This window comes from Bacidia gigantensis (assembly GCF_019456465.1).
Source record: "Bacidia gigantensis strain McMullin 20006 chromosome Unknown contig_74, whole genome shotgun sequence".
In the NCBI taxonomy this organism is placed as follows: Eukaryota; Fungi; Ascomycota; class Lecanoromycetes; order Lecanorales; family Ramalinaceae; genus Bacidia; species Bacidia gigantensis.
In genome coordinates, this window is record NW_025408613.1 from 202,858 (window position 1) to 227,860 (window position 25,003).

Below are 25,003 nucleotides of genomic sequence, written 5' to 3' on the forward strand. Positions count from 1 at the left end.
ATGCGTTGCGTGTAAACTCAGGATAACGCGCTCAGGCGGTTGTGGGTGTAAGCTGAGGCGTGCGATGGGACTCTGTGCAGCGTCTTATCCCTTCCTCTAGGCTTCATGGCGTATATGGAGCGTGGTTGGCGAGAGATTTGTTCGCGCATGGGTGCTTCGTGGGGTGCCTTGGGAGCAATGTCTGAGACTGTAGCTCGCGAGTTCATATCTTCAGCATATTTCTTCATTATTTGGCTAGGTGCTCTCGCTCGGCAGAGCTATCAACCACGTTCCCCCCTGCCGCCGTGTGCTTCATCTTCATCGTGCTCTCCCTCCTTCATATACTTTCCCAACTCCTCAATCCCCAGCGGACATCCCCCCTCTCTCTTCCCCCACACCTCCCTCTCTCCTGCAATGAAGTTTTCACAGCTCAGTAGCCCCACTGCAAGGAAGCCTAGTTCTTCACGATCTACGTCAAAGACTTCCCACCACGCTTCTCGCGACAGGGCGACGCCAACTTCGCGCGCGGCGAGGTAGATGGCTGCGACAGCTAGGGCGTTGGGTTGATGTGTGAGGTAGAGGAGCTGGGGGGAGAGGAGCGCTGTGTTTAAATATTCCAGCGTACGCCGCGCTAGAGTTTTTGATGTGCTGGTCGGTTGCGAGGGGAGCGCCGAGAGGGTTTGCAGGTATGTGAGCGCTAGGTGGTGAGGTGGGGTGGAGGAAGTGGTGAAGGCGATGGTGCGGAGGATTAGGGTCTCGTTTTTCTTGAGGGTGAGGAGACTATGCCGGTAGGTGGGCTCTGTGAGAGTGTATGTAGTAGGATCTGGAGGGGCGATGGAGGGCGGGGCAGATGGGTCGGGGGAAAGGGGAAAAGTGGTGCGGAGAGGCGAGGAAGGCGAGGTCAGGTATGCATAGACGTTCAGGAGGGAGCGGGGGGCGATGGGGTGAGAGGAGGGTTTTGTGGTGAGGTAGAGGGAGGCGGTTGAGATGTCCTAGTCGCACTCCATCGTTAGTCGCGCTTTGCTAGTAATTGAATGGAAATCATAGCGGGGGAGGGGGAGGTACGGTGAGAGAGTTCACGAAAAAGCTGCCGCCCTCAGACCCAGTGTAGAATCGGTAGAATATCACGATTGCTTGTGCGATGAGAGGTTGAGGAAGATGGAGCAGGATTCCTGCTGCTTGTGTGAGTTGTGCGCCTTTGAGGCGGAGCGAGGCTTCGAGGGACGTGTGGATGCCATCGAGGCGGGAGGAGGTGGTCGTGAGTTGGTCGGGCGTGATGAGAGGATTTGTGAGAGATGTCAGGTGAGTGTTAGAGGGGTTCATTGAGCGAGTGTGAGGTGAGAGGGTTGGGGAGGTAGCTCGAGATTTCGAGTATTGCTCAGATCTGGTCCGACAGCGGGCATCAAGTGGGCAGCGGCCGATGAACTTAATCGTCAGCTTTACTCCACGTTCGTTGTGCCAGGGCACAGAATTTGAAATTACGGCCGTGATCAGTATTCAACACTACATCATATCCCATTGCAACATTTTGTGAATTTATTGATATTGCAATCCCCGATGATTAGGTGGTTCAAACCTAGGACCGTGATAGCCAAGGTAGATTATCTCGGTATGTACATCAGATGAACCAAAAGACTCCCAATAAATTCACCACATGAGAAATACGACAGCACATGTTAAAGTCTATGAGTCATCACTTGTGCTCCCAAATATCTTTCCCTTGCTCTCTCAACGTGCAGGTTCTTTCTGTAACCCCCATTCTTATAAAACAAATATCGCATGGTCCATCCAAGTATTCTCTACTTTTTTTCCATTCCTTCCTCGGTCTATGGGCGAGCGTTTTCTTTAAGAGGCGCAACACTTTGACACTTGTCCGCTTAAAAACATGGAGTAAGCAAATGAGCGTCGAACAACCTTGGCGTCCGATTTGAAGATATCTCAGAGCCTCCGGGCAGTATTCATTCTCCAGCAAGTTTCCTTCATCCTCCATCCTATTCAGCACTCTTCCAGCCTCTTTCGGCATCAAATTGGCTGCCAGCCCGACCACTATAGCTACAAGGATACGTATTTTCACGGTTGGCATTCGGGTAATTTCCTCATTCAGCGAGCAGAGAGACTCGTTGTTCCGTACGTTAGCTTCCGGATCCTTGAGATAGATGTGGCTGATCAGGCTGATGAAGTACCAGCCTTCCAAGATACGAGCAACCTCATGTAGAAGTAGCACCGGCTCTGTCTAGAGAGTCGGAAAATGAAGTTCACAAGGCTGTCCTGATACTCTGAGCTAATTAAGTAGGCCGGACGCATGCTTCGGGTCGATACGACGACGGTAACTGAATTGCAATACAGTGTAACGAACGACAAGATTTGCATATGCAGCAACAGTCAGGGGTCCGTTGAGCGTGTTGTATCCTCTGTATAGTGCTGAGAACAATCAGCATTCAATGCGTGCAATGACATTTGGACGGAGAGGGTATATACCGTACGTGTTCGTAGCATGGGATTTGCCAGGTGAGGACCGAATGGAGAATGTTGTCCCGCTGACCTATGTAGACCTGATGAAGACGATGACACGTCTGGCTGAAGCGTGTCACGTCTATGTCACTGTATTAGCATCAAAGCACCAGAAGCCCTGCCCGGAAATAACACCCAGAAAGCTGGAATACTGATGGCACAATGGAAATGGAAGCAATCTATCGTGATGACGCCATAAGAGTGACTTGAGCGAGCTTTCCACATACCTGAAGCAGAAGATAAAGAGAGAAAGCAGAGTTCAAGTAGCTCCGTGGGCAACGAGTAGATCGCCGCAGGCATTGTGTTGCTAGGGTTTGCTTAGAAACGACAGCGATTGGATGCATCGTGAATTCGCTTAGAAGTGATTGCCAAGCATTGCTGACATAAGCGAGCTACCGGCTTAGAGCACAAGGACAGGAATAGGTCACCGTAGGGGGCCCAAAGCCTTCCTTTTGCTCTCTCTCTCTCCATTTGCACTCTCTTCAACATCCACGTCGATGATCTCTCTCACGCGTGCCTTGACGAGCCAAATACTGTAGATACAGCACTTGAGTCAACGTAAGACAGTCACCAGCACGATGAAAGCAATTCTCAATGAAAAGCCTTGCTATTACGAAGCACTCTCGCGGAAGAATTCTTCACAGCTGCGGTGAGATAGCCCGGTCCAAGTGGTACCAGTCGTTCTATTGCGATGAATAATGACAATCACAATTATCATTGGCCAAAAGTGCATCGCCTGGCTTGCAGACTGGGGTAATCGTCTTCCCCTGCGGGGGTTCTTCCGGCTTACATCCTTCGCCCAAGGCCCCCATAAGCCCCCTTATTACCAGGGGCACGTCCATCATCGTTTGTTTTCGTCCAGTATCGAACAGCCAACCTATCGATTGAGTCAAAGCAGGCATGCAAAAAACATCTCCCATCGCAACTTAGTATCAATACTGGACTGATCAGCTATCAGTGACACTGCCTCTGATGCCCATATGTTCTGCACAGCAATGGAAGGTGGTTAATAGTTAATAGTGGCGCAGTGCTGACGAAACATCCAGTGCTAATCTAATCCTGCATCTATCAGTAGCTCTCATCTACGCGCCCACCCAAGCAATCCAGGATAACCCTACCTGTCATAGCTCGTCCTGTCCCTGGTATCATTTTACTTTATGAAGAAATTCGACCTGTCAGCTTACCTCCCGCCAAGTGGTGCGACACCTTTGTTGTTGGACTTGCTAGCTATGGCAATGCACATCAGACATGGGCTTTGGGGGCTCTTCTCGTAATTCATGCATGGGTCAATCAGTGTTGTGAGCTCTACCCAGCCTTGTCGATGGTATCCTGGTAGTCGTCGATGACACCGCCTCTCAGACCAACATGTTTCAATACAGCCCGTTGGCTTATGAGCATACGCTAGATCGTCCTGATGGAGATGAGGCAGGAAGCATTGCGAGCACTTTGCTCATAATATAATGCTCCTGTCCCTGACGATTCTTAGCAGCCTTCCATTCCTTTCTCAATAAAAATACTCGTGCCTTATTGAAGCATATCAAATTCCCGCCCCCTCAGAGCAAGTCTACTCACACAATGGCCTCCCTCTTCATCCCCCTCTTCCTCTTCACTCTCCACGTTTCCTCCACTCCCATCACCGAGCCTGGCCCCGTCCTCGCCTCCCTTCTCAAGCGCGACAACGCCTGCGAACCCGGTCACGTCCCGATCCTCTACGACAAGGAATACGGCACAGGCGACTGCCCCCCCAAATACACCCTCCAAGGCGACGGCTCTTGCCCCGTCAAAGTCTCCGAAGGGCCGTGCATCTCTTACTGCGAGATCCGGCAAAACTTCTACTACGGCGAAGAGGTACCCTTGGACAACGGCTTCTGCCACGGGCCCTTAACCTGCAGCATCGCCGACGCCAAAACGAAAACCTACACCTGGAACATCGGCGGCAGCATCACCGCCTCCATCAAAAGCGTCCTCAACATCGGCGTCACCGGCGGCTTCTCCGACGCAACCACCACGACGCAAACGCGCACCACCTCCGTAAACCTGAAGGATAAGCAATGCGGCTACTTCACCTACCTCCCCATCCTGCACGACTCATGCGGCTCCCTGACGGAAGCGACCTACATCGGCGGGCCAGAATGGTGCATCGACCCGAAAACGACAGGCAACTACTGCATCACGAACCCGTACAAGTCCGCCGACGGCAAGCAAGTCCTCGGCGACACCATCTTCGTCTACACAGACTGCGGCAACCACCAGCGCCTCCCCGCCGAGTCGCAGGATCCCGCCTACAACCACCCCGGCGTGGCCCAGCCCCAGAACGCCTTCACTACCTTCAGTCAGGATTGGGATTGTGTGCTGAGTCCGCAGTGTCAGACGCCTGATGGCTATGCTATTGATCCGTCCTGTACGTGTACGTGTGCGGGCGAGATCACGTCGTTGCATACGCCTGGCTGCGCGGGATTTAAGGGCAGTTTGCCGGATCCGCCGGCGGGGGGCCGGGGAATGGGCCTTGAATGTGGCGCTGGTTGTGAAGAGGGGATGGGGGGGGGTTGTGGGATTGGTTGTCAGAAAGGGGGATGGGGCGTGGGCGTTGGGAGAAAGTCAAAGAGGAGGCATCTTTTATGTCTTGTCAGCCAAATTTTCCGCAGATTTTTTATTCGCTTCTGAAGAGGTATTCAAACGAGAGATTTTTTCAAAATCTACTGACTTGTTTATCCAATCACCCCCTGCGTGCCTGAGCTTGCTCGTTCCCATTCTTCCTTGCCCTCACAACTGTCCGAAGCTTGTAAAGTGCGCTTTCTTCAAGAACCTGATTACTCCTACTCTGAGACATCTTCAGCCCCCCTGGTTTCGCTTGCTGATGTTTATGAGGGTTGTCATGTCGTGCGAGAGGTGTTTTCTGTGTGTCCGGCACAGAGTGGTGGTGGTGTGGATTGCTGTCGGGAATAGCAGGATGGCGCGGTGAGGATTGGTGTGGGTTTGGGGGGACCGCGAATGGAGCAGGGTGGGGAGGTGGGGGGAAGCGGTATCTTAGGCTGTGGAGGGCGGTGATGGCGGATGTTAGGATAGATGGGATGGATGGAGGGAGCAGATGTGTAGCGTGGGGAGTCGATGTGGTAGATAACTGGAAACGGGAACGAGAGCATTGAAAGTGAGAGACAAGGATGGGCGGGGAAGGAAGGGAGGATTAAAATTGAGATGAGAAGGGGAGTTGAGTACAAGGCGGCGTGGCATAGTGGGTAGGGTAGAGGAAGATGCAGCTTGAGGTATTAGTATGAGAGGAAAGCATACGCTGGACCTTGTGTAGTGTGGTAGAAATTTGTTGAAGTGAGTGGTAGAGTGGGAAGGGCGATACAGAATTTTTCGTGCACGCAAATGGATGAGTGGGGACATAGATTTGGGGATGGAGGCGAGGAATGGGACGGGATGGTAGGTAGCATTGGGATATTTCTTGTTTTAAGCAATGATGAAGCAGATTGCGTTGATGAAGTCGTTTCCATTGCTTCCTAGCTATCCATCCAACTGTCTCCCACAAGAAAACCCCATGAGTGCCCATATGATGCTCAACCGATGCAAACTCCGTCATGATATCCTTCCTTCCTATCTTACTCTATCCAATGGCATGAAGCCTCGTCTTTCGCCTGGTCGGGGCAGAACATATGCGGCATCCACCTGTGGAATAGGAAGGTGAGTTGATGGCTTTGTATAGTTGAGATGCTGCAGCGATAAGGAGACAATGGCCTGGTCTGAGACGCCGCATCGGGGCTCAGGGGCTATCGGCGGTTAGGAATTAGAACTCAGAAGGTGAGGAGGTACTCATCGTTTCTTCATTTCGGAGACTAGCAAGTCCTTGTCATAGATCAGGGCAGATGTTTGTATGATTGGCATCTTCCCATGTTGAGATTTTGATGCGGTGGCTATACGCGGTCAGAAGTCGGGACTTGAGATGGCATCGGGGTACTTATCATTTCTTCATTTCAGCCTCTAGCTCCCACCACTAGACAGGCCGGGGCATCGTGACCGACATGTTGACAAGAATATATATAGATCGGTGACTACACGCGGTTAGGAGTTAGAACATCAAAGTGAGTCAGGGTACTTATCGTTTTTTCATTTCGGGGAATAGCTCGAATGCCCTTTAAAGTCACAGGCTCAGTGCGACTCACAGTGTTTAGTGACTTGTGTGGTCATTGTATATATATATATCTCTCCGAGTCCGACCGATGGTGTTTGGTGACTGGTGTGGTCGCTGTATGCCCAGTCGCTGTATGCCCAGTCGACGTATGCCCAGTCGCCGTATGCCCAGTCGCCGTATGCCCAGTCGCTGTATGCCCAGTCGACGTATGTCGAGTCGCCGTATGTCCAGTCGCTGTATATATAGTCGCTGTATATATAGTCGCTGTATATATATATATCCGAGTCCGGCACACGGTGTTTAGTGACTTGTGTGGTCATGATGTATATATATATATTTATGTGATTTTTACAAGTTGACTTCTTGGCCCATTTTACGAGGTTTATCCAGCTCGTGCCTTTTAACGACATGCAAGGTCGGGACCTTTTTGTGAGGCTGTCCAGCTCGAAATGATTGTATCAGATAACACTGTATCGATGTCAGTAAGGTCTGCGGAGAAGGGAAGACGGTGTACTTATCTTCATGACATCGTATCATAGTTGAGTTGGATCTTCTTCGCCTTCACTTGGGGTAAAGTTACCAGCATGCACCAATTGGGGGTGAGATCCATCGCATGCTGCCCTATAAATATATTAGCAGGCTCCCTTTCCACAAGCACTAGATGTGAGTAGAGAAGTTTGTGAGGTCATTCTCAGGACAGACGGTGTTTCCGAGACTTGTCTGGTCTAGACGGTTTAGCGCAGAGGATGTCTAGCTCTGGAGCCTTTTCGTGAACGTACTCAGGTTAGAGAAGTTTGGTGAGGTCGTTCTCAGGACGCAATTAGAAAGGTGCTGCTACACAGACGGTGTTTTGTGATTTGTCGTGATCTAGACAGGTTAGGTGAGCCTTGTTGGACGTACTCAGGTCCGAGAGAAGTTTGGTGTTGGTCATTCTCAGGACCGCAATAACCAAGGTGATGCTGCACAGTCGGTATTTTGCGACTTGACTTGTCCAAGCAGTTTATAGTCATGCTCGGGACTCTTGATGATGTACAGAGATGTAGAGATTCGCGTGTTCTGGTGGTGTGTCGAGATGTAGAGCTTCGCCTCTTCTGTTGATGAGGATGGGTCAGTATGACTGTGAGTAAGACGCAAGCAGGGTAGAAAGACGCAGGCGATGGGAGAGTGTTGCATATGAAATTTGATTAGCTGCTATGAACTTGAGTGTAATGTTTAGTATACATGTCTGTGCATAAGGGGGAGAGATAGAGAGGTGGTGTTGAGGGTAGAGAGGATGAGAGGAGTGATGTGTAGAAGGAAAGAAGTTCTGAGAGCGAAAGAAGTTCATATACCTGAAAACGCTACCAGTCGCTTCGAATTCCCAAATCGCTTCGAGATGCACAATGGAAGGGCGTAGAAGAAAATGGTAGGCCACAGTGGAGTTGTATCCACCCAAAGAAGCCACCCCATCATTCATTCTTAAACATAAGAAATAGGCTTGAAGGTGGCGACGTTGAGACATCGCAGCATTCAAGACAAGCCTCGGGTGTATCTCGATTGGTGGCAAGCCAATGTTTCTTCATCGTAGATACTGATCTTCACTCACAGATACAGAGACATCTCGACCAGTATGAAACGGTGTGAAGATGAACATATCCGACGCGTGTCACCCCTGTCATACGCCACTGCAACCCTCACGGCAGCGCCACAGGTGGAACCGGGCGGGAAAGTGGAGACCAAGAAGGTTTGGGAGAAGCCATCGCGAAGTCTGACAGCGCTGGAAATGGGAGCAGATGGAGAAAGATTCGGAAAGAATGGGAGATACGCGAGTGTGGTTGGCAAATAGGAGACTTGACACTCAGAACAACACGCATAACACTCAAAATCGGGAGATATAAACTTCCATTTTGGGAAAGTCAATTCAGCGCCTCCCGAAGCCGAAAAGGGGCTTTTCGATTTGCCACATTTTGTATATTTTTTCAACCAAAAGATCAAACAAGCAAGCAGAAAATATCAATTTTCCATAACGTATGAAAGCATAAGATGAGAACAATGGCCAAAACCCATCAATTGTAGACTTGAAGACGTAGAAGCTGAATGCTCCCACAAGCCACAAGCAGCCCAAGCAAAAAATTTCAGTCACATGGACACCGCCAAAGGTCCACTCCCGCCCGCCACAATGAAAGTCAATTCCTTTCAATTCAAAGGTCCCCAAGTCAGAGGGGAAAAAATGAACATTGCTTGCGTTGCGCTCGAAGCCCAATGTCGTGGCCCTCGACGAAGTCCGAGACGGGATCCCCTATCCCAGAGACACTTGCCGTGAGCTCATGTAGGAATCACCACTTTCACCATCCTACTCTGTCAGTCCTTTCATCAGCCTCTCGCAGTCCCCTCTCCCTTCACTCGTTCGTTCGTGTATGAAGTTCTTTCTCCATCTATTCCATAGCCTGGCGTGGTATCCTCTTCATCAGACCCTAAGCCGCCTGCCTGGAGGCTCCAATAAGAGCCCCATAAGTAGGTGCCCAGGGGTAGACTCAGCCTGGGAAGCCGCTGCAAGCCCCCGCAGGTGAATACACAACACTTCCGCCACCAATGTATGGGCTCCTCTGGCGAAGTAAGCGCAGCGCGTCGTCATCATGTTCCTGCTATTGCTGCTCATGTCCGTCTCTGAAGGTAGAGGAAGCCCTACGGGTGCTCCTTGATCTGCGCACTCCCTGAGTCCTAGATATGGTAGAGTGAGAAAGCAGTCGTGAAATATCTGGCGAGTCGGCACGATGCGATCATATTGGTGGGTGGATTGATAGATCGCGAGGCTGCCCAATTTGTCATGGCCTTCGGAGAGTTGAGATCCTATTCGACTTCATCGAAGTATTGAGATGCGAAGGAGCAGGCGAGTTCGTTGGGATTAGGTTGGTCGTTTCGCATGGTTACAAGCACCAGTCTGGTCGTGGCTGCCATTTCTGGTGTGGCGATTCTGCGGTGCAACACTTCTGCGAGCGTTTTTGTAATTGCATCTCAGAACTATTGGCTTTCATATCCATGAGATAAGACAACGATAGCTGGTCGTAGATCTCGTGGCGAATGTCATAGGAAGGTGGCGATAATCAAGCCCATATGAGTCGAAGCCATTATTATATGATCGAATTGATACCTCGTCTCTTCCAAAGTAGATAAACAAGCAATCCAATAGCAAACACCTCCGGTAGAACATAGACGACAGCCCAAGCCTCACCCGGCCCAACTCGTATCCCAGAGAATTCAGCAGAGCCGCTCCCCCAATATGTCCAATTATCTTCGCCGCCGTAAATCCTCGACCAATACATGCTCAGCGCCGCCGCACTGACGACACCAAGCGTATCTTCCAGCCCATTAACAGAGTTGTCGAAGACTAGGTTAGAGATGTTAGGGAGGTGCTCGTCTGTTGTGACGCGGGAAACAGCCAACAAATACAGATTGTGCCACCAGCCATCTCGATAGATGTTCTCAGCGAGCAAAAGGTGGGAAGCAGCGGCGCCGTGAGCGAGTGTCCCGTCCGTGCGAAGCGTTTCAAGCGTCAAGGGCTCGTCTCCTTGGAGAGGCAGGCAACTCGCGTTGGTATCGCTGTGGAGCTCGAATGAGTAGCCCTGGCCGTCGAGATACGTACCCGGCGAGACGCGGGCATATTTGACGGTTCGAAAGTCAATGGAGTCCGTCATGTCAATCGAGCAGGCGACGATATAGTTGGGTATTTGCCATGCAGCGATAGGAGCGGTCAAGATATCGCGCATGACTTCGGCCAGCTTGAAAGCGTGATCGTGAACGGAACCGATAACGATTGTCGCTTTGCCGATTTGGTCGCCGTCGGTGCAGACGCCAATGGAACTGGCGGGACTTGTCGTTGGATCGACCGAGAAAATAGGAGAGGAGACGGAGCAGCCGTCTGCCGTGGCGTTGATTCCTTCTTTAGTGACGGAGAGATTGCCTGAGCGACGGCAATGCACGGGATTGCTTTTGACCACTGGAGCGCATATTGTCGCGGATTGGAATAAGTCCAGTGCAGCGTCGTCATAATCGTAATCGTAGATATCGGCATTCACTTGACCCTGGCTATAAACTCCAAAGGCATTGGTGAATCCATTGTTACCGCTGTCTTGTTTGAAAGGAATGCCCACAGCCGATCGAGACACAGGCACTCCTCCTGCGACGTATGCATACTCCGAAGGTCGACGAGCTGTTGGAGAAAACAAGTCTGGCACATTATGTATATAACATGAACCCTCACCATAGATTCTGTAGGTACTGTTATAGTTCAGATATGAGCCACTGGCCATTTTCCAGCTGAATCAATCGTTTGAAGCATTGTCGCTTGCATAGAAACAAGGCTCAACCCCGTTTGTAAACAGAACACTCCATGCCCTTTGGTTTACTTGGTCTACATAGGGAGTAACACCGGCGACCATTGCTGTTGTGAGAAGACCGATCATAAGTAGCGCGCCAGTAGTAGACCAGAAACGAAATTGTTCAGGCAATGTGCCTAGGCCAAGGAGTGTCCTCATTTCAGCGATATCTTCGCGGGAGGGATAGCCAATCCCATCAGAGGACCGGCGGAGTATTATACGTGTCCATAGAAGCTTTATTTCGCGGCCGACGTACGTAGCTATGCAGCTGGCCAGAATGGTTGTCCCCGTGACGTACAGAGCTCGCTCAGTATTCGAAAGTGAGCCAGGATGTTTTATGGGCACTGCAACCCTGAGGAGGGCGATGAGAAATGAGAACACCAAAGCCAATAGAACTACTGCAACGAAAGGTCCAAAATGTCCTTTGGGTAGCGTATCTCGGAAAGTCTCCACATCGTAAATGCCTTGTTGCCGAGCTTCGTTTCCGATTGCGACCTCCGTGTTGAGTAGATGACTCTTCGCCGGAGTTTTCATTGCGATCAATGTATCCAACAATCTCGAGGCGAGAGCTGAGGGGAGACAAGGCTTCGAGAGGTCGAGGCATCTTGAACGAAAATATCGATCTGCCCACCAAATATAGGCTCCCCGCGTAGGAGAGGGTCGAGGCCGCTGTCAGAACAGGCTGCAACTTCCCTAGAACAGCCAAGATGGGATGTGACTATGCTGACATGAGTCTAGAGATGGACCCTTTAGCAAAGATGGCTTCGAGAGGCGGCCGCGCTTGAATTTCTTTGGGTTTAAACCACATCATCTGCTGTACCCTATTTTATCGAACTCGTATTAGCGTGCGAGCGAGGGTCTAAGCTGTGCAGGTGTAGTCTCCTGTGGCTGATTCTGAGCATTCGGGTCTGCACCAATCAAAGCATGCCTAATGATCTCTTCATACCTAATGACTGCCCAAGATATGCCTACGCTGGTTTCATTCAGCAGGTAAGTAGAGGGTGAGCTGTCAGCATCCCAAAGCCCATTGCAAAGTGGGCGCCGCATCTGAAGTCCAGAGCTATATCCCCTGACCTCGAACTCATGTCCAGCAACTTCCCTAAGAATCAGACATAAAGCTCTGGCCTTTCCCCTCCCCAATGCCCCTCCTGAGCTTCTCCCACAATTCCTCAAAGCCCTCGAACTTGCACACATTTTCTCGACTCAAATGCTCAGCAACACCATTGACATCCGCACCATGCTCCACCAAAGTCTGCGCAATCCTCAACATGCTCTCACTCAGATTCACACGACTCCCGTAATAGACATCTGTATCAACCGCAATATTCAGTGCTTTGGGCCCATGACCACCACGGTGACCTCTTGCGCCCGAGTCCGCGTGGACATCGGCGCCGTGCTCGAGCAATAGGGACACCATCTCGAAGTTTCCGTTCATGGTGGCAAGGTGTAGGGCGGTGCCGGTCCAGGCGTTTCGCTCGTAGAGAAGAGATGGCCTGTTGTATTGATTTTGCCAAAGGCTGGTTTGTGCATTGGGTGACAAGCCGGCCGTCAGAAGCACTCTGACTGTGTCAAGATCATTGCCGTGAGCGGCGTGGTGAAGCAGCGTCCATCTAGATTGATCGACGATGTGGAAGTCTGCCGAATGCGAGAGGAGAGGGGAGACTACGGTCGACCTTTTAAGGGACACTGCTTTTCGGAGCGGGGTGAAACTGTCTTTGTCTAGAGATTCGAGAAGTTTGGCATTGGATACTGATGTGTAAGTTACATCAATAAGAGTGTCATTAGGCGCTTGAGCGATGTCGATGTCAGAGGGAATACGAAGCCAGTGGTCCGGTTTTGGTAATTTGGCGGCATGCGCGAAGAGAACGCGAAGGACTTGATGTCGCTCATGAATGGCCGCGAGGAGAAACGCATCCCAAACCTTGGAGGGCTCGTAAGTCATCTGGTATGGATCGACACCTAGATCGAGGAAGTATTGAGTAAGTTCTGACTGGTGGTCTTCCAGTGCTTTCATCGCCACCACGTGAAGGAGGTTTTCTCCTCGGCTATCAATAGCGTTAACGTCGAGTCCATGATCCACATACATGTCAAATATAGCCTTGAAATCTTCAAACATTGATTCAGACTTGGATCTCTGGTCCACTAAACCCTCTAGCGCTGTGTGCCCCAATGGTGTTTGGCTGAAGGCGTCACTGCTGTCTGTGGGGTCCGCGCCGAAATCCAGCAATAATCTGACAGCCTTTGGTTGCATTGCCCAAACCCATGCTGAGCGGCGTAACATGTCAAAAAGCGGCCGCGTTGTGTGAAACACCGCTTTTCTTGCCAACAAGAGGTGGAAAATAAGCCAATTCTCGCATCTGAGAGTCATGGCGAGGGGTGTCTCAAGACCCTCATCCTCTTCTTTTTGCTGTGGACCTGCAACATTCTCCGTTCCAGGAGGTGCGTGAGCGAGCAGAAGATCCAGAATCTCTACATCTCCACTATCAGCTGGAAAATGGTACCTCCCCGATTCTTGGCAAAATAATTGGAAAGCCGTATAGCCACTCTCGTCAACCACTCCTGCATCGAGATTGTTCGCCAGAAGATATTTGATAATTTGATAATTTGGAGTTTTGACTGCAAGATGGAGGGCAGACCGACCCCTATAGTCCACAGCGCCAATATCAGCGCCATTCTTTACCAGCAGCTTCACCAACGTCAAAGGTAAGGCTTGATCTGCGAGATCATTGTCCTTCCGATTGCTCAGCTGACAAGCCAGCAATAATGGCGTCTCTTCATGCTCGTTCCTTATATTGATGTCAACGTCTCCTTGAATGAGCGCTTCAACAGTACGATCGAAGCCATGAGCAACAGCAAGGTGCAAAGCGGATTGTGTATTGTACCCCTCCATCGTTTCAGTGCGTAATTGCGCTCCATTTGCCAAAAGTATTCTCGTCATCTCTGGATCCTCTTTCATTGCAGCATGCTCCAAAGGCGTTCTTTCTTGGCGAGATCTATGTAGATCCACTCCCAGTTCTATCAAGAGCCGCACCACGACAGGCTTGCCGTCTCTAATAGCGCCATGTAACAGTTTTAGTTTCCATTCGTCTGGTTCACCCTCTGTTTTATATATTTGCCATCTCTTCAGGCCTTTACGATCAAAATTATCTGATTTCGTCATGACTCGCCATGGTACCGATACCCGAGGATCATCCCAGCCTTTCTGCTCCCACAGGCCGTTGAAACTTCCATTGATTCCTCTGTTGGCGAGGTCTTGAAGAATGGTGTCGAAGGTGTCAGAATCTGCCTTTCCTGCAGCTATTTCAAGGGGTGATGTGTTACGGCTTTCGTGAGGTTGCAGGCGGCCAAGCGTTTTGGCCTCATTCACCGTGACGTCTCTCACCCAGACCTTGGTCAGTTTTTGGCTTGCCCTGAGCTCTGCATAGTGACTCAAGAGTATTTGAATGGTCGTGCCGTTTCCCTTGGATGCTGCCCATTGTAATACAGTCCAGCCATTCATGTCGGTCAAGAGGCAGTTTGCTTTCGCTCGAAGCAGACTTCTCAGGATGGAGTCGTAGCCCTTGATTGAGGCCCAGAACAGTGGAGTCCATTGAAACTGGTCAAGGGCGTCGACGGCTGCACCCTTTTTCAAGAGAACTTCTACCATCTCGTCCGAGCCGCGAGAGCAAGCCCAATGCAGTGGAGACCACTCCTGTTCATCTAAAATGTTAGGATCTTGTCCAGAATGAAGAAATGCCTCTCCAATCATATCAAGATTCCAGTATGCTGCAACATGTAGCGGTTCTAGCTGTTTCGGTAGAGAGTTGAAGAATGCGGTGGCCAGCTCAGAATCCTTGAGATCACGATATTGTAGCGCCTGAAACGAGCTCGCGCGAATAGCGTCGTTTCTGACACTTTGTAAAATTGGGTAGCTCAATGCTTCTTGAGCTTGACGCGCATGATAGCCCCACTGCTGAGCTGCGTAACTTAGGAAAGGCATGATAATGAAGCGGTCTCGAAGTTCCTCAACACCGTTACATGCCCCATCCCTATTTGGCCGATATCCTAAGTATGTCAAGCAAGTCTTGGCTATCTCAACATGCATGTCGAGAAAATGCTCTTCTTGTTGTCGGAAATACTCATAGGCGGTATGATGTATCATTCGAACAGTGTTAGTCTCCACATCAATGCATAGCAATCCAATAGAGACTTGCAATATTGTTCTCATCATTGTGAGATTATCTTGATCAATCATGTCGACGTCTTCTTCAACGGCGAGGGCATGTCGAAGCTCTTCGATTTGAAGATGTCTTTCAGCATGAGTTACCCAGCCGATAACGTCAGTAGCTAATTTGGCTTTGTTCGGAGATTGTTTGAGCAGTCTCTCGAAAGTCGATTCGTAAGCATCCGCCAAGTTGACAGGCATTGAAATCAGAGCTTGCTTCACCTGCTTGACAGTCGTACAGCTGAGAAGATGATCCATCAAGAGGCGTGCAAGCAGGAATCTAGGAACACTTAGTAAAAACAAGAAATTAAGACAGTGATCGGATTCGATCACCTACCTCCCATCTGCTTGGTCTATGACAGCCGAGACTATACCAGTGTCATCAATCATACTGTCAAACTCGTCATTTTCCGCAAGCCGACTTCGGACATAAAGTTCAAGATCCGCGCGAGAAGATTGTATATGTAACTTAGTTGCTGCTGGAAGTGCATTTCTGATGTCAGGTATATCTCTTGATGTGATAAAGACCCGTATTCCTACCCTAGCAAGCTGATGGAGAATCGGCAATAAGGTCTTGCGGTCCTCAAATTCATCCAGCGCATCTACCACAAGGTATATGTATTTAGAAACATCAACGACATCAGACAGGATTTTTGTCAACTCCTTGATTGAAGGGTCGCGTACTTCCGTACGGTACTGCTTTAAAAGGTTTGTTTGAATCGAATTGCCTTGGCGAAGAACCTGTTGGAGGAGACTCTGCAGCAAGATTTTCGTCGTCCTACGCTGAGAGCTGTCGCAGAAATGGTGCAGTATTATGCGCTCATCACGAATGACGTCGTGTAGATCATGTAGAGCTATGGAGGATAAGATCGTCTTACCAACGCCAGGATGACCATAGCACCACAAAAATGGTTCGGAGCCATCACGCCAGTCAGAAAACACTGTATGACGCAGTAACCAGTGACCGGTTCCAGGGCAAGCAGACTCGTAGAGGGCAGTGAATGATCGAGGTGGGTCAGGATTCTCCAGCCATTTGGTGATTTCTTCGTGATTCCTGTCTCGTGCCAGACTGTTCACTTTCCTATGTGTGGCGATCGAGACGGTACTATAGATGTTAAGCAGCGTCTCAGTCCACGTTACGTAAACTTACAGCGTATCAGTCGCCATCGAAGCGACCATCACATCCCTTAGAAAACATTAGCTCGCAGCATCATCGATAGCATTGCCAGAACCAACCTATATCTCCTAAGCCTTTCGACCGTCCCCTTCACCTCCTTCTCATCAAACGGCCACCGCACAGAAGACTTGAACCTCGCAACACGGCTCTCTGCTTCAGTAGCCTTCTCCAGCGACCTCCTGAGCGACAGAAGCAAGCCTTGGCAGTCCTCCAGCGCTGTCCTCAAACCCGATGATGGTCTCAATAAATCAAGCTGCTCCACATCAAGGGCTCCCTCCATTCGCAAGAACACCTCAGTAAGGGCCGAAACCTCTCGGAGGAACATCTTCTGCGACTTCGATGCGTTCCTGACATCGGAGAGAAAGCCATAGCTAAGCTTGGACACTTGGCCGACGATTGTCACAAGACTCGCGATTGCGGAAGAGACGGCTAGAGCTTCTGCCATTGATGGCTGAAAATGGCAGGAATGTTTGTTGCGGATGATTGGGAACTGTGCAAAATCCTTTGAGGCTGTGCTTCAGCCCCTAGCCAGAAGTGAAACATCTCGCGCTGCTTAGTAATCCTGATATCCCATCGTCTGGCGTGGTGTCTTTTTCCTCAAACCCTAAGCTACCAGTCCGATGCGCCTGTAAAAGCACCCAAAGAGGGCTCCTTAAGAACAGAAACTGGGCTCAGAGGGCCGCCCAAGATCCCTGTAAGAAAATAGACACCACGTCCGCCGATATGCAGTGCTGAATGCAGGTGTTCAGTGCACCAACGATGCACGATCATTCGAGCCAGCGCCATGAAGATTGCCCGTCATCATCGCGCATTATGGCAGGAGATCAAATCTCTCCACGTCACGCTTTCGACGCAGGAAGGGGTGAAAGCCCCATCGTTCAGCCCCGGTTCATGCGATCCGAGGGAGACATGTTGTTGTCTTAGAAACCCTTCGGACCCTTCGTATGTAAATGAGCTACGTTTGGCCAGAAGTACGCGTGTGCAATAAATTGACGCCCTACGCCTAAAGCCTCACCCGTTGGCAAGGCGGAATACCTTGAGAGAGGTATGATACGATGCAGCTGTTTCATCTATCCATGTATGAAGATACCAGACCACACATATCATTCGAATTTGAAGTTCAGATATCCCAACAACCACCTCACCCATCGTCTTGATACCGCTCCGTCCTCCCCCTTCTTACCCCTTCATGTCCATCATCCCACCATTCCTGCGGCTGCGGTCCCGGATTCTCCGACCCGAATCCCCCAGCTATCTCACCTATCTCACCCCCAACCCCAACCTCAGCACCCACCCCCGCACCAGCATACCAACCCCCCATCTCCGACCCATCCATACCCCACACTACCTGACCCTGCAGCCCAGCGATGCCAAGCCCCTGCGCCTGGCCCGGCGCCCCTATATTCGCAGCTTGCATATCAGGATAACCCTGGACATGACCCGGCATCATCAATGGAACCTCCATGCTCAAATCCGCATGCTCGATAGCACCAGCGGATGGAATTAGCATATGCTGCGGCATCGATATCCCTATTCCCATTCCCATTCCCATCCCCGCCCCCATCTCCAGTCCCGGTCCTATCGATTGCGAACTTTGCCAATCGTGACTCATGTCATAAGGTGTGTTCACTTGAGACATGTCTGGGAACGCGGAGGAGGAGGGGTCGCCAGGTGCAGTGGTTGTCATAGGCTGAGCGATCATGCTTGCAGCCGAGAGGGGGATGAAGGTGTCGAAAACGCTGTGCTGGGACGCAGGAGTGTATGCTCGTGAAGAAGAGCGAGAAGGGGGCAGGCCAGACGAATGAGGGCTCTCGGTTGTTGATCTGGAGGGGGAGGAGAGGGATACTGAGGCGGAGGCTTTGCGTATTGGCCTTTGTTTCTGGTTCAAAGACGCATGTCGGCTGGGGACATTTGAGCTGGTCGTTGCTTGCGACGGGGTTGGGGCAGGGTCTCTTCCCCTCTTCTTCTTCGTCGGCTTCCTCGGCTTGTTTTTCTCGATATATGTAGTAGCCGTCTTGACGAGCGTTTGAAAGATGAGGATGGTACGATTGGCTGCCGCGAAGTGTGCATCATTTTCCGTGTTAGCTGTGGAACGGCTTTGATGGTGAGTATGGTAGGTGCCCAAGAAATCTGCCACGATACGTATGAGCTGTACGTCCCTCTCTGCATTCTCGTCTTCGATGTTCTGTAGCAAATTGACAAAGAGGGAGAGTGTAGCGCTGAGTACATCGTGAAGAGTGTTCCACATCAGAGGTTTGTTTCGCTCACCGCCAGGCCTCGGGCCGTCGTGAATGCGACGAGGTAGGGTACAATAGCGGAGAAGATTGATCGAGCTCCTAGCAGCATCCAAACAGATCACTGTTGATGAGAAGACTCTCGGATTGAGGCCTTCTGGACATTTTGGTGGAGGAGAGAGCTGGCTGTCTTCATTGTACCATGATCTGTAGAACGGGCTCGCGCGGTGTATTGTTTGGAGGCACTCGTAATAGGCGAAATTGAGCACTAGCACCGTGTCGATAAAATCATTATCGCAAGACATCTCGTTTTGGAGGCAATATTCCTTGGGAGTGCGATTCTTCAAGCTTTCAATCTCCTTGTCTAGCTGTGCTATAGCTGCTAGTCTGTCTGTGGATGAGCGCAATCGTGACCGCGCACTGTAGAGTTCGCTATAGACGCGGCCTTCGATTAAGCTGAGCTCACACCGGATACGGAAGAGTGAGATCGAAGGTTCTCGAGGAGAGGACGTAGGCGAAGGCGATAGAGAGGAAGAGATAGATCCTGGAAGCCGTACGCCTATATCTTCATCATGTAAAGTAGGAGGACAGCCAGAACGAAGACAGGCAATTTTGTCTAGTGAATAGGCGATCCAGAATAGATTTTGACGTTGTTCAAGCTCTTCGAGAGAGACGGCTTTTTGGCGTATCGGGGTATGTAGGCCAAGGCGCTGAGACAACTGGCATGCTGCTGCAATCATAGTGTAAGAAGGCTGGGGCTCAGGAAGGGTTTGCAGCATGAAGGCCTGTGGCAAGAGTTAGGCTGGTAATGAAAAGAGAGTCGGAGTTTTACCATTCCCAACATGGCTTGAACGGATACAACGTTGGGGTATTGAAAGGTCAAGTCGATGAAAAGACTACTGGCGTTGCGAAAGTATCTCCAGGCTGTTGTAAAAAGTCGATTGCGATGATTTAGAATCGGACCGAGATCATTTGCCTTTAGAACTCGCATCTGCTGCTGCATGGTTCCAATAGCCAGCACAACATTGAAGGCAGCATACCACGCAACATCTTCTGACGGTTGGGCAGAATATTGCGAGTAGAGATAAGAGTTGAATATTGTTCGATTGAAAAGTGGATGGACTGTGTTGAAATCGGCGAAGAAACCTTTCAATTGTCAATCAACGGCTGGAGTAATTGGTCATGCGAAATAGACCTACACTCGACATATTCAATCGCTGTGTCAATGTTTGGCAAAGGCTCTCGCTCTTTGTCAGGCAGAGGCTGATATAATTCTGCTTTAAAGTCTCGCCATGTTGCTAGATCATCGAGTGATGGCTCTGCCATGACGGTCTCAAGATCCTTTGAGCCGACCTTCTGTGTGATCCATCGAATTCCTGGTGGTGAGAGCAGAGAATAGTTGGAGGCTGGGCCTGGTCAGTCTCTGTGAGCCTTGAGCATCACCTTGAGCACCTCATTTCGATGAGACGTACTGATGTACCTAGCATTCTTCCCGCTCCCATCGAAAACCAATGAGGAAAACTTGTCGGCCAGCTCTTCATCATCAGCGTTATCAGGCGTCGGCTCTCGGTACCGTCTATCCAGCCCCGATGACATAATGATGGCTTCCATCCTTGCAATCCGCTCCTCCATTACCGATAATTGCTCGGGTCTCTTGACCTTTGGCTGCTTTCTCTCTATCAGTGCAAAGACGCATTCGGACCCCGTGGTCAGACAGTGAACGCATTCATTGTCTTTTCGGTCACATTTAATCTTCATGCGGCGACAAAGATCGCACGCTTGAGCGAATGCTGTCTCGGAGGAGGGTGAGGATGTGGAGGTCATGTCGGATGATTTTTTGACTCTAGAAAGAGAAAAGAAGGGATGGAAGGGGAGCGACAGGATATGAACGAGAGGGCAGCGTAAGTGAACGATGCACACCACGACATGGCGACAGGGTCTGTCGTTTCGAGGTACAATCTAGGGGGCAATCCAACAATGGCAATTGGAAAAGCGAACAGAAGCCGGACTGAGGCCGAGCAGCAGTGACAAAGACGGGCAGTTGGGAGGCAGCTTCTGGATGCCATGTGTTTCTCCATCCCAAGGTTCTGTGAAGTTTCAGAGGGTTGCATGATGGGATGTACCAATAAGCACGCACAGACACTTCCCTCGATGCAGGCTAAACTGCTCAGTTGCCCGGAAGGTGAGCAGAAGAGCAGACACCAGGAATTACGTCGCCACGTGCTTCCCGTGCGAGATTTTCAGACAGCGCTCGTTTTGGCAGCGATGCAGCCATGGGTAGGTGACTAGTCCTGATAGACCGGTCCCTTGTCCAAGAAAGTAGGTTTAGGTCGAGGTCCCGTCGTTCAGATCGTTTAGAGGCCGCAAGGCTAGCTCGACCAACTAGGGACTTGGTTGAAGATGGGATCGCCTTCTAGATTGTTCTCTGCATTATTCTTGGAACCTTCCACGACGCCGGCATCCATGACATCCAGGTCTGCCATGCTCTGTGAGTGATTCTCCAGACTGATCATCTGCTGCTAATTTGGTAGTGGGCTGTGGGCTGTGGGCTTGAATGCTCTAGCTTGAAGGTTGAAACGGTGATCAAGGTAGAGGACAGGGACTCTGGATTCAAGGCTCCCTGTGCCACGTGAAGGAGGTGCGTGAGATGACGTGAGCTTCCGACCTGCGAGAGCTAGTGATGCTGTACAATACCTATCATTCGTCGTTACGGGATCCCAGACTGGAGAAAGGGCTGAAACGAACCGTTGTTTGGACCTTGCATATGCAGTCGTGGAGGTAGAAAAAAAGAGAAAAAAAAGAACGAATTTGGCATCCGGGTCGTTAGTGCTTCCTCCGAGAACGGAAAGCGCTATCGACCGACTTTCTTGCGAACTTGATGAGGAGTATTATTGTTCAACTGATTCAAGAACAGGGCAGGGCAGGGCAGGGCAGGGCAGGACAGGACAGGGACTAGGGCCAAGGGACAAGAACAGGAAAGTAGGGCACGGCACGATTGTCAGTTGTCACACACACACACCCCCTTTCCTACCGCAAACCCTCCGTGGCGTATGCGCCTCCACAAAAAGATCACAGAAGACTTTCTCTCATTGGCCTACTCTGATATCTCAGCTCTGTCGCCATCTGCCTACAAAGCAGTGGTAGCCTGTGCACTGTCCACCCTCCCCTCCAAGAATCTACTTCTCTCTCCATTAGAAATCATTTAGTAAGCCATCAAATGCTCCAATACGTGCAAATCAGCCCAAATGCCAAACTTGCATACATGATAATATTAAGGTAAACCCGGATTTATTCAATCAATTCGCGGCAACGGCCCTTCTCCCATCCTTCCCAGCCCCTAGCATCTTGCCCAGCTTGCCTTTGCTCTTCTTCTTCCCTGGTTGGCATGGCGCATCCGCCTTCCCATCACCCGTCGCTTGCGGAAGCGTAGTCACCGTCTGATTCGTACTCTGGTCGTAGAACACTACGTGGCTGCTGCCGCCGTCGTTGACCTCCATTCGTCGGGGATACACTCCGTTCGCTAGCTCTTTCTTGTAGCTTGGACCTCTGATCATGGGTGGCGGAAGTTTGCGCTGCTGCTCATCATTTTCGGATTTATCAGCCGTGATGCTACCACGTCGAGGCTTAATGGGGTTGAGCGAAGATCGCCGCAACTTGCTATCCTTCCCCCCTTCGGCCTTAGTGAGCACCGTCGCCTCTGGATGCGTTGACCGCCTTTCAGGTTGTTCATTCTTGTCGTAACGAGGGAACTCCATCTCTTTACCCTCCGCATCGAGTAAGGGCGCACTGACGGTATAGTAGCCTAGGTCCGAGTTGGATCGGCAGTATGGAGGCGCTGTACAGATATATGGCGCATCCGCCGGCATGTAGGGCTGCGGCTCCCCAATCTTGCTCTTCTTGATCTTTTTCTTCTTCACTAGTTGGCCTATGTGGGTCTTGGTCTCTTTGTACTGGTCCAAGCCTGGTAGCGCAGGAAGTGGACGGTTGAGATTGGGCCCACCATCCTTGCGCAATTTGTTCCGTTCTTTTGCCTCACCACCTCCACTACGGAAGGATGCCCAGCTACCTCGCCGCCTCAATCCCCCGTTTCGCCACCAGCCACCATTGCTGAAGCTGCTCCGTCGGCTCATGCTGCTGCTCCTGCTTCGTGATGAAAATCCCAGAGATGAAGAGCGTCCAGAGCGGATGGAGCCTTGTTCCGAACCTGGGTTGCTTGCTCGAGGTCGAATGTAATGGTGAATGCCGCTTGCTATACTGCTAGCTAGACTTCCTGCTCGACTGCTTGGTCTCTTGCTACCTAAATCTGATGCGCTTGTCATTCGGGATAACTTCGACTGTCGACTTGCGGGGCGCGAGTAACGCTCCTTGTTCGCAGTGTACTCGTCGGCACGTTGGCGCGCTAGTTTATGGATTTCTTTCATTGAATCTGAGACTGAGTTGTTATCAGATGGCCGTCGATCATTGGCGGAGGAGCGGCCATCATTGAGACTCGGTGATTGAGCTTGTAGTGATGTTAAGCCCGTGGATGTAGCTTGGTGTAGATTTGCATAGTCGGAATTGGATCGAGAGGTGGAGTTGCTGGAGAAAGTCATGGGGTCACCCTCGTAGTCAATCGTGGCTGCAGCGGATGTTTTAGGCCGCATATGCATGCTAGATCGAATATGGCCCAGTACATGATTCTCGGCTTTCTTCCTTCGTGAGAACTCTTCTTCCCGTTGCTGTCGTCTTTTCGTCTCTTCCGCTTGACGCCTCGCCAGCTTCTGCTGCTGTTCTCTGATGCGCTCCACAATTGGAGCATGTACTGGAGGTAATACCGGCTCACTGACGATGGCGTGCGATGGTTCGGGAGATATCGGCTGAGCATCGCTCGATTTGTGTCGGCCCATCGGATCTTTTGGAACGTAATGTTGAGGAGCAGCGTTGGTGGCAGCATCTTTGCTGTCTTGTCGAGGCCTCCTGGTGGAGTATCGCCGAGGTTGCTCCTTCTTCGAGTTTGTTTGCACCAGCTTTGGCTTGACTTCTTCGAGCTTCACCTGTCGTAAGTCTGCCTTCATTGCTTGAGCCTCAACGGCCCGCTTGTGTGCATGTCTGGCTTTTCGCTCCGCCTCAATTCTCCGGATCATTTCATGGTCGGGTTCATCATCGGGGTCCGGAGGGTTCGTCAAGGTGACCAGGATGGTACAAGACTCTTTGAGGTCGTGCAGCAGATGTGGGGGCAGCTTTGGACGCTCCATTTCGGATGTGGTGGGACTGTAAGGGGGAGATTCGAGGTCATAGTCGTGACGAGGGTCTTCAGCAGGCTGTGCAGTTTTCTACAAGATGGCCGAAACCCGTTAGCTTGGAGCACGATGCATGTGAAGCGTGTGGAAAAGGCTCAATCCGCAATCGCTTCTATTCTTGCCAGTGAAACAGTTCGCGACAGCCGTGGTCTCGAAGAAAAATGGACCACTCACGAGGCGAGTCAGGTTGGTGAAGGAGAATTTCCGCTTCATGCTCTCGCTCATGCCCATGATTGCGACGTCCAGTCCAATCCAGTCAGATGGCGAGAAGTGCAAGAGTTGTTTAGATGAGTGAATGATGGAGAAGAATGGAAATGGCCAGATTGGAGGTCTGTGAGGATCCTGAAACGAGGGGCTTTAGACCAGCACCACAGGAGGATCAAGGAAGCGAAGACGGAATTCCGTAATCAGAGAGAATCATCCTGCGTGGTTCGCTTGGGCAATAAATAGAAACAGCCTGCATATCACTCGAGTCCATTCACGCCCGTCCATGTGATTGCGATTTGATCAGGCAGACCTGTGACTTTAAAGGCGAGCCAGAAATGAGGGGCATCATCAGCTGGAGCGATACACAAACATCCTTCACGATGGATTCCATTATTCCCCAGTAGCACGAAACCAACTCACGGGCGGGCAACTGAATCAATTGGGCCAAGCCAGACTAAGTGACCAACAGAATACTTTGCATTTGGATGCTTTACTTGGGGTGGCATATTTGCTGCAATTTCCAGGCCGCGCTTTCCCTTCAAATTCCCCGATCTCCCCTCGACAAGACCGCTTTTCCACCCTCGAACTCACGATAATTCTGATTTCGCTGCGACTTCCACGATGCACCATGCAGGTGCTCTAAAACTCCAGATTACCCCCGCTGATCCCTTTCCTATTTTCCAATTGGTGGGACCTCATGCACCCGGCTTCTAGTGCTAGCCACCTCTGGAGTCTAGTGAATCTGTTGGCGTGGCAAGCAAGCAAGCCTAGAAGTCCTTAGTGCGTCGCATAAATGTCTCGTTGCCACTGATTTCCCTTCAGTCTTGACTCCCTTGGGCGAACCCTTGGCGGCGATGGCGGCCCATCTGGTTGGCGTCTGAGATTTGCTGCCACCGTTGCGCGGTCCTCATCCGAAATGGTAGCC

At 50.8% G+C, this 25,003-nt stretch overlaps 7 protein-coding genes across 7 annotated transcripts; 1 reads left to right on the forward strand and 6 right to left on the reverse strand.

Annotated features, from left to right (window-relative positions):
• Nucleotides 1-260: 260 nt before the first annotated feature.
• Nucleotides 261-1,302, reverse strand: KY384_000456 (uncharacterized protein; the record flags this gene model as incomplete). Its single annotated transcript, XM_044808992.1, has 2 exons — nucleotides 261-971; nucleotides 1,045-1,302. 2 exons carry the CDS (start codon nucleotides 1,300-1,302, stop codon nucleotides 261-263), a joined length of 969 nt encoding a protein of 322 aa, XP_044664979.1.
• A 2,763-nt stretch (nucleotides 1,303-4,065) lies between these two features.
• KY384_000457 (uncharacterized protein) lies at nucleotides 4,066-5,000 on the forward strand (the record flags this gene model as incomplete). Its single annotated transcript, XM_044808993.1, has 2 exons — nucleotides 4,066-4,897; nucleotides 4,954-5,000. 2 exons carry the CDS (start codon nucleotides 4,066-4,068, stop codon nucleotides 4,998-5,000), a joined length of 879 nt encoding a protein of 292 aa, XP_044664980.1.
• A 4,732-nt stretch (nucleotides 5,001-9,732) lies between these two features.
• Nucleotides 9,733-10,911, reverse strand: KY384_000458 (uncharacterized protein; the record flags this gene model as incomplete). The annotated part of the gene is made up of 1 exon (XM_044808994.1): nucleotides 9,733-10,911. The coding sequence occupies one exon, from the start codon at nucleotides 10,909-10,911 to the stop codon at nucleotides 9,733-9,735; it is 1,179 nt and encodes a 392-aa protein (XP_044664981.1).
• Nucleotides 10,912-10,923: 12 nt separating this feature from the next.
• On the reverse strand, nucleotides 10,924-11,511 carry KY384_000459 (uncharacterized protein; the record flags this gene model as incomplete). The annotated part of the gene is made up of 1 exon (XM_044808995.1): nucleotides 10,924-11,511. One exon carries the CDS (start codon nucleotides 11,509-11,511, stop codon nucleotides 10,924-10,926), a length of 588 nt encoding a protein of 195 aa, XP_044664982.1.
• Nucleotides 11,512-12,076: 565 nt separating this feature from the next.
• KY384_000460 (uncharacterized protein) lies at nucleotides 12,077-16,803 on the reverse strand (the record flags this gene model as incomplete). Its single annotated transcript, XM_044808996.1, has 4 exons — nucleotides 12,077-15,461; nucleotides 15,519-16,286; nucleotides 16,332-16,367; nucleotides 16,418-16,803. 4 exons carry the CDS (start codon nucleotides 16,801-16,803, stop codon nucleotides 12,077-12,079), a joined length of 4,575 nt encoding a protein of 1,524 aa, XP_044664983.1.
• Nucleotides 16,804-17,499: 696 nt separating this feature from the next.
• On the reverse strand, nucleotides 17,500-20,416 carry KY384_000461 (uncharacterized protein; the record flags this gene model as incomplete). Its single annotated transcript, XM_044808997.1, has 4 exons — nucleotides 17,500-19,377; nucleotides 19,425-19,738; nucleotides 19,792-20,004; nucleotides 20,065-20,416. The coding sequence occupies 4 exons, from the start codon at nucleotides 20,414-20,416 to the stop codon at nucleotides 17,500-17,502; spliced, it is 2,757 nt and encodes a 918-aa protein (XP_044664984.1).
• Nucleotides 20,417-21,888: 1,472 nt separating this feature from the next.
• KY384_000462 (uncharacterized protein) lies at nucleotides 21,889-24,102 on the reverse strand (the record flags this gene model as incomplete). The annotated part of the gene is made up of 2 exons (XM_044808998.1): nucleotides 21,889-23,904; nucleotides 24,046-24,102. The coding sequence occupies 2 exons, from the start codon at nucleotides 24,100-24,102 to the stop codon at nucleotides 21,889-21,891; spliced, it is 2,073 nt and encodes a 690-aa protein (XP_044664985.1).
• Between the last annotated feature and the right edge of the window lie 901 nt (nucleotides 24,103-25,003).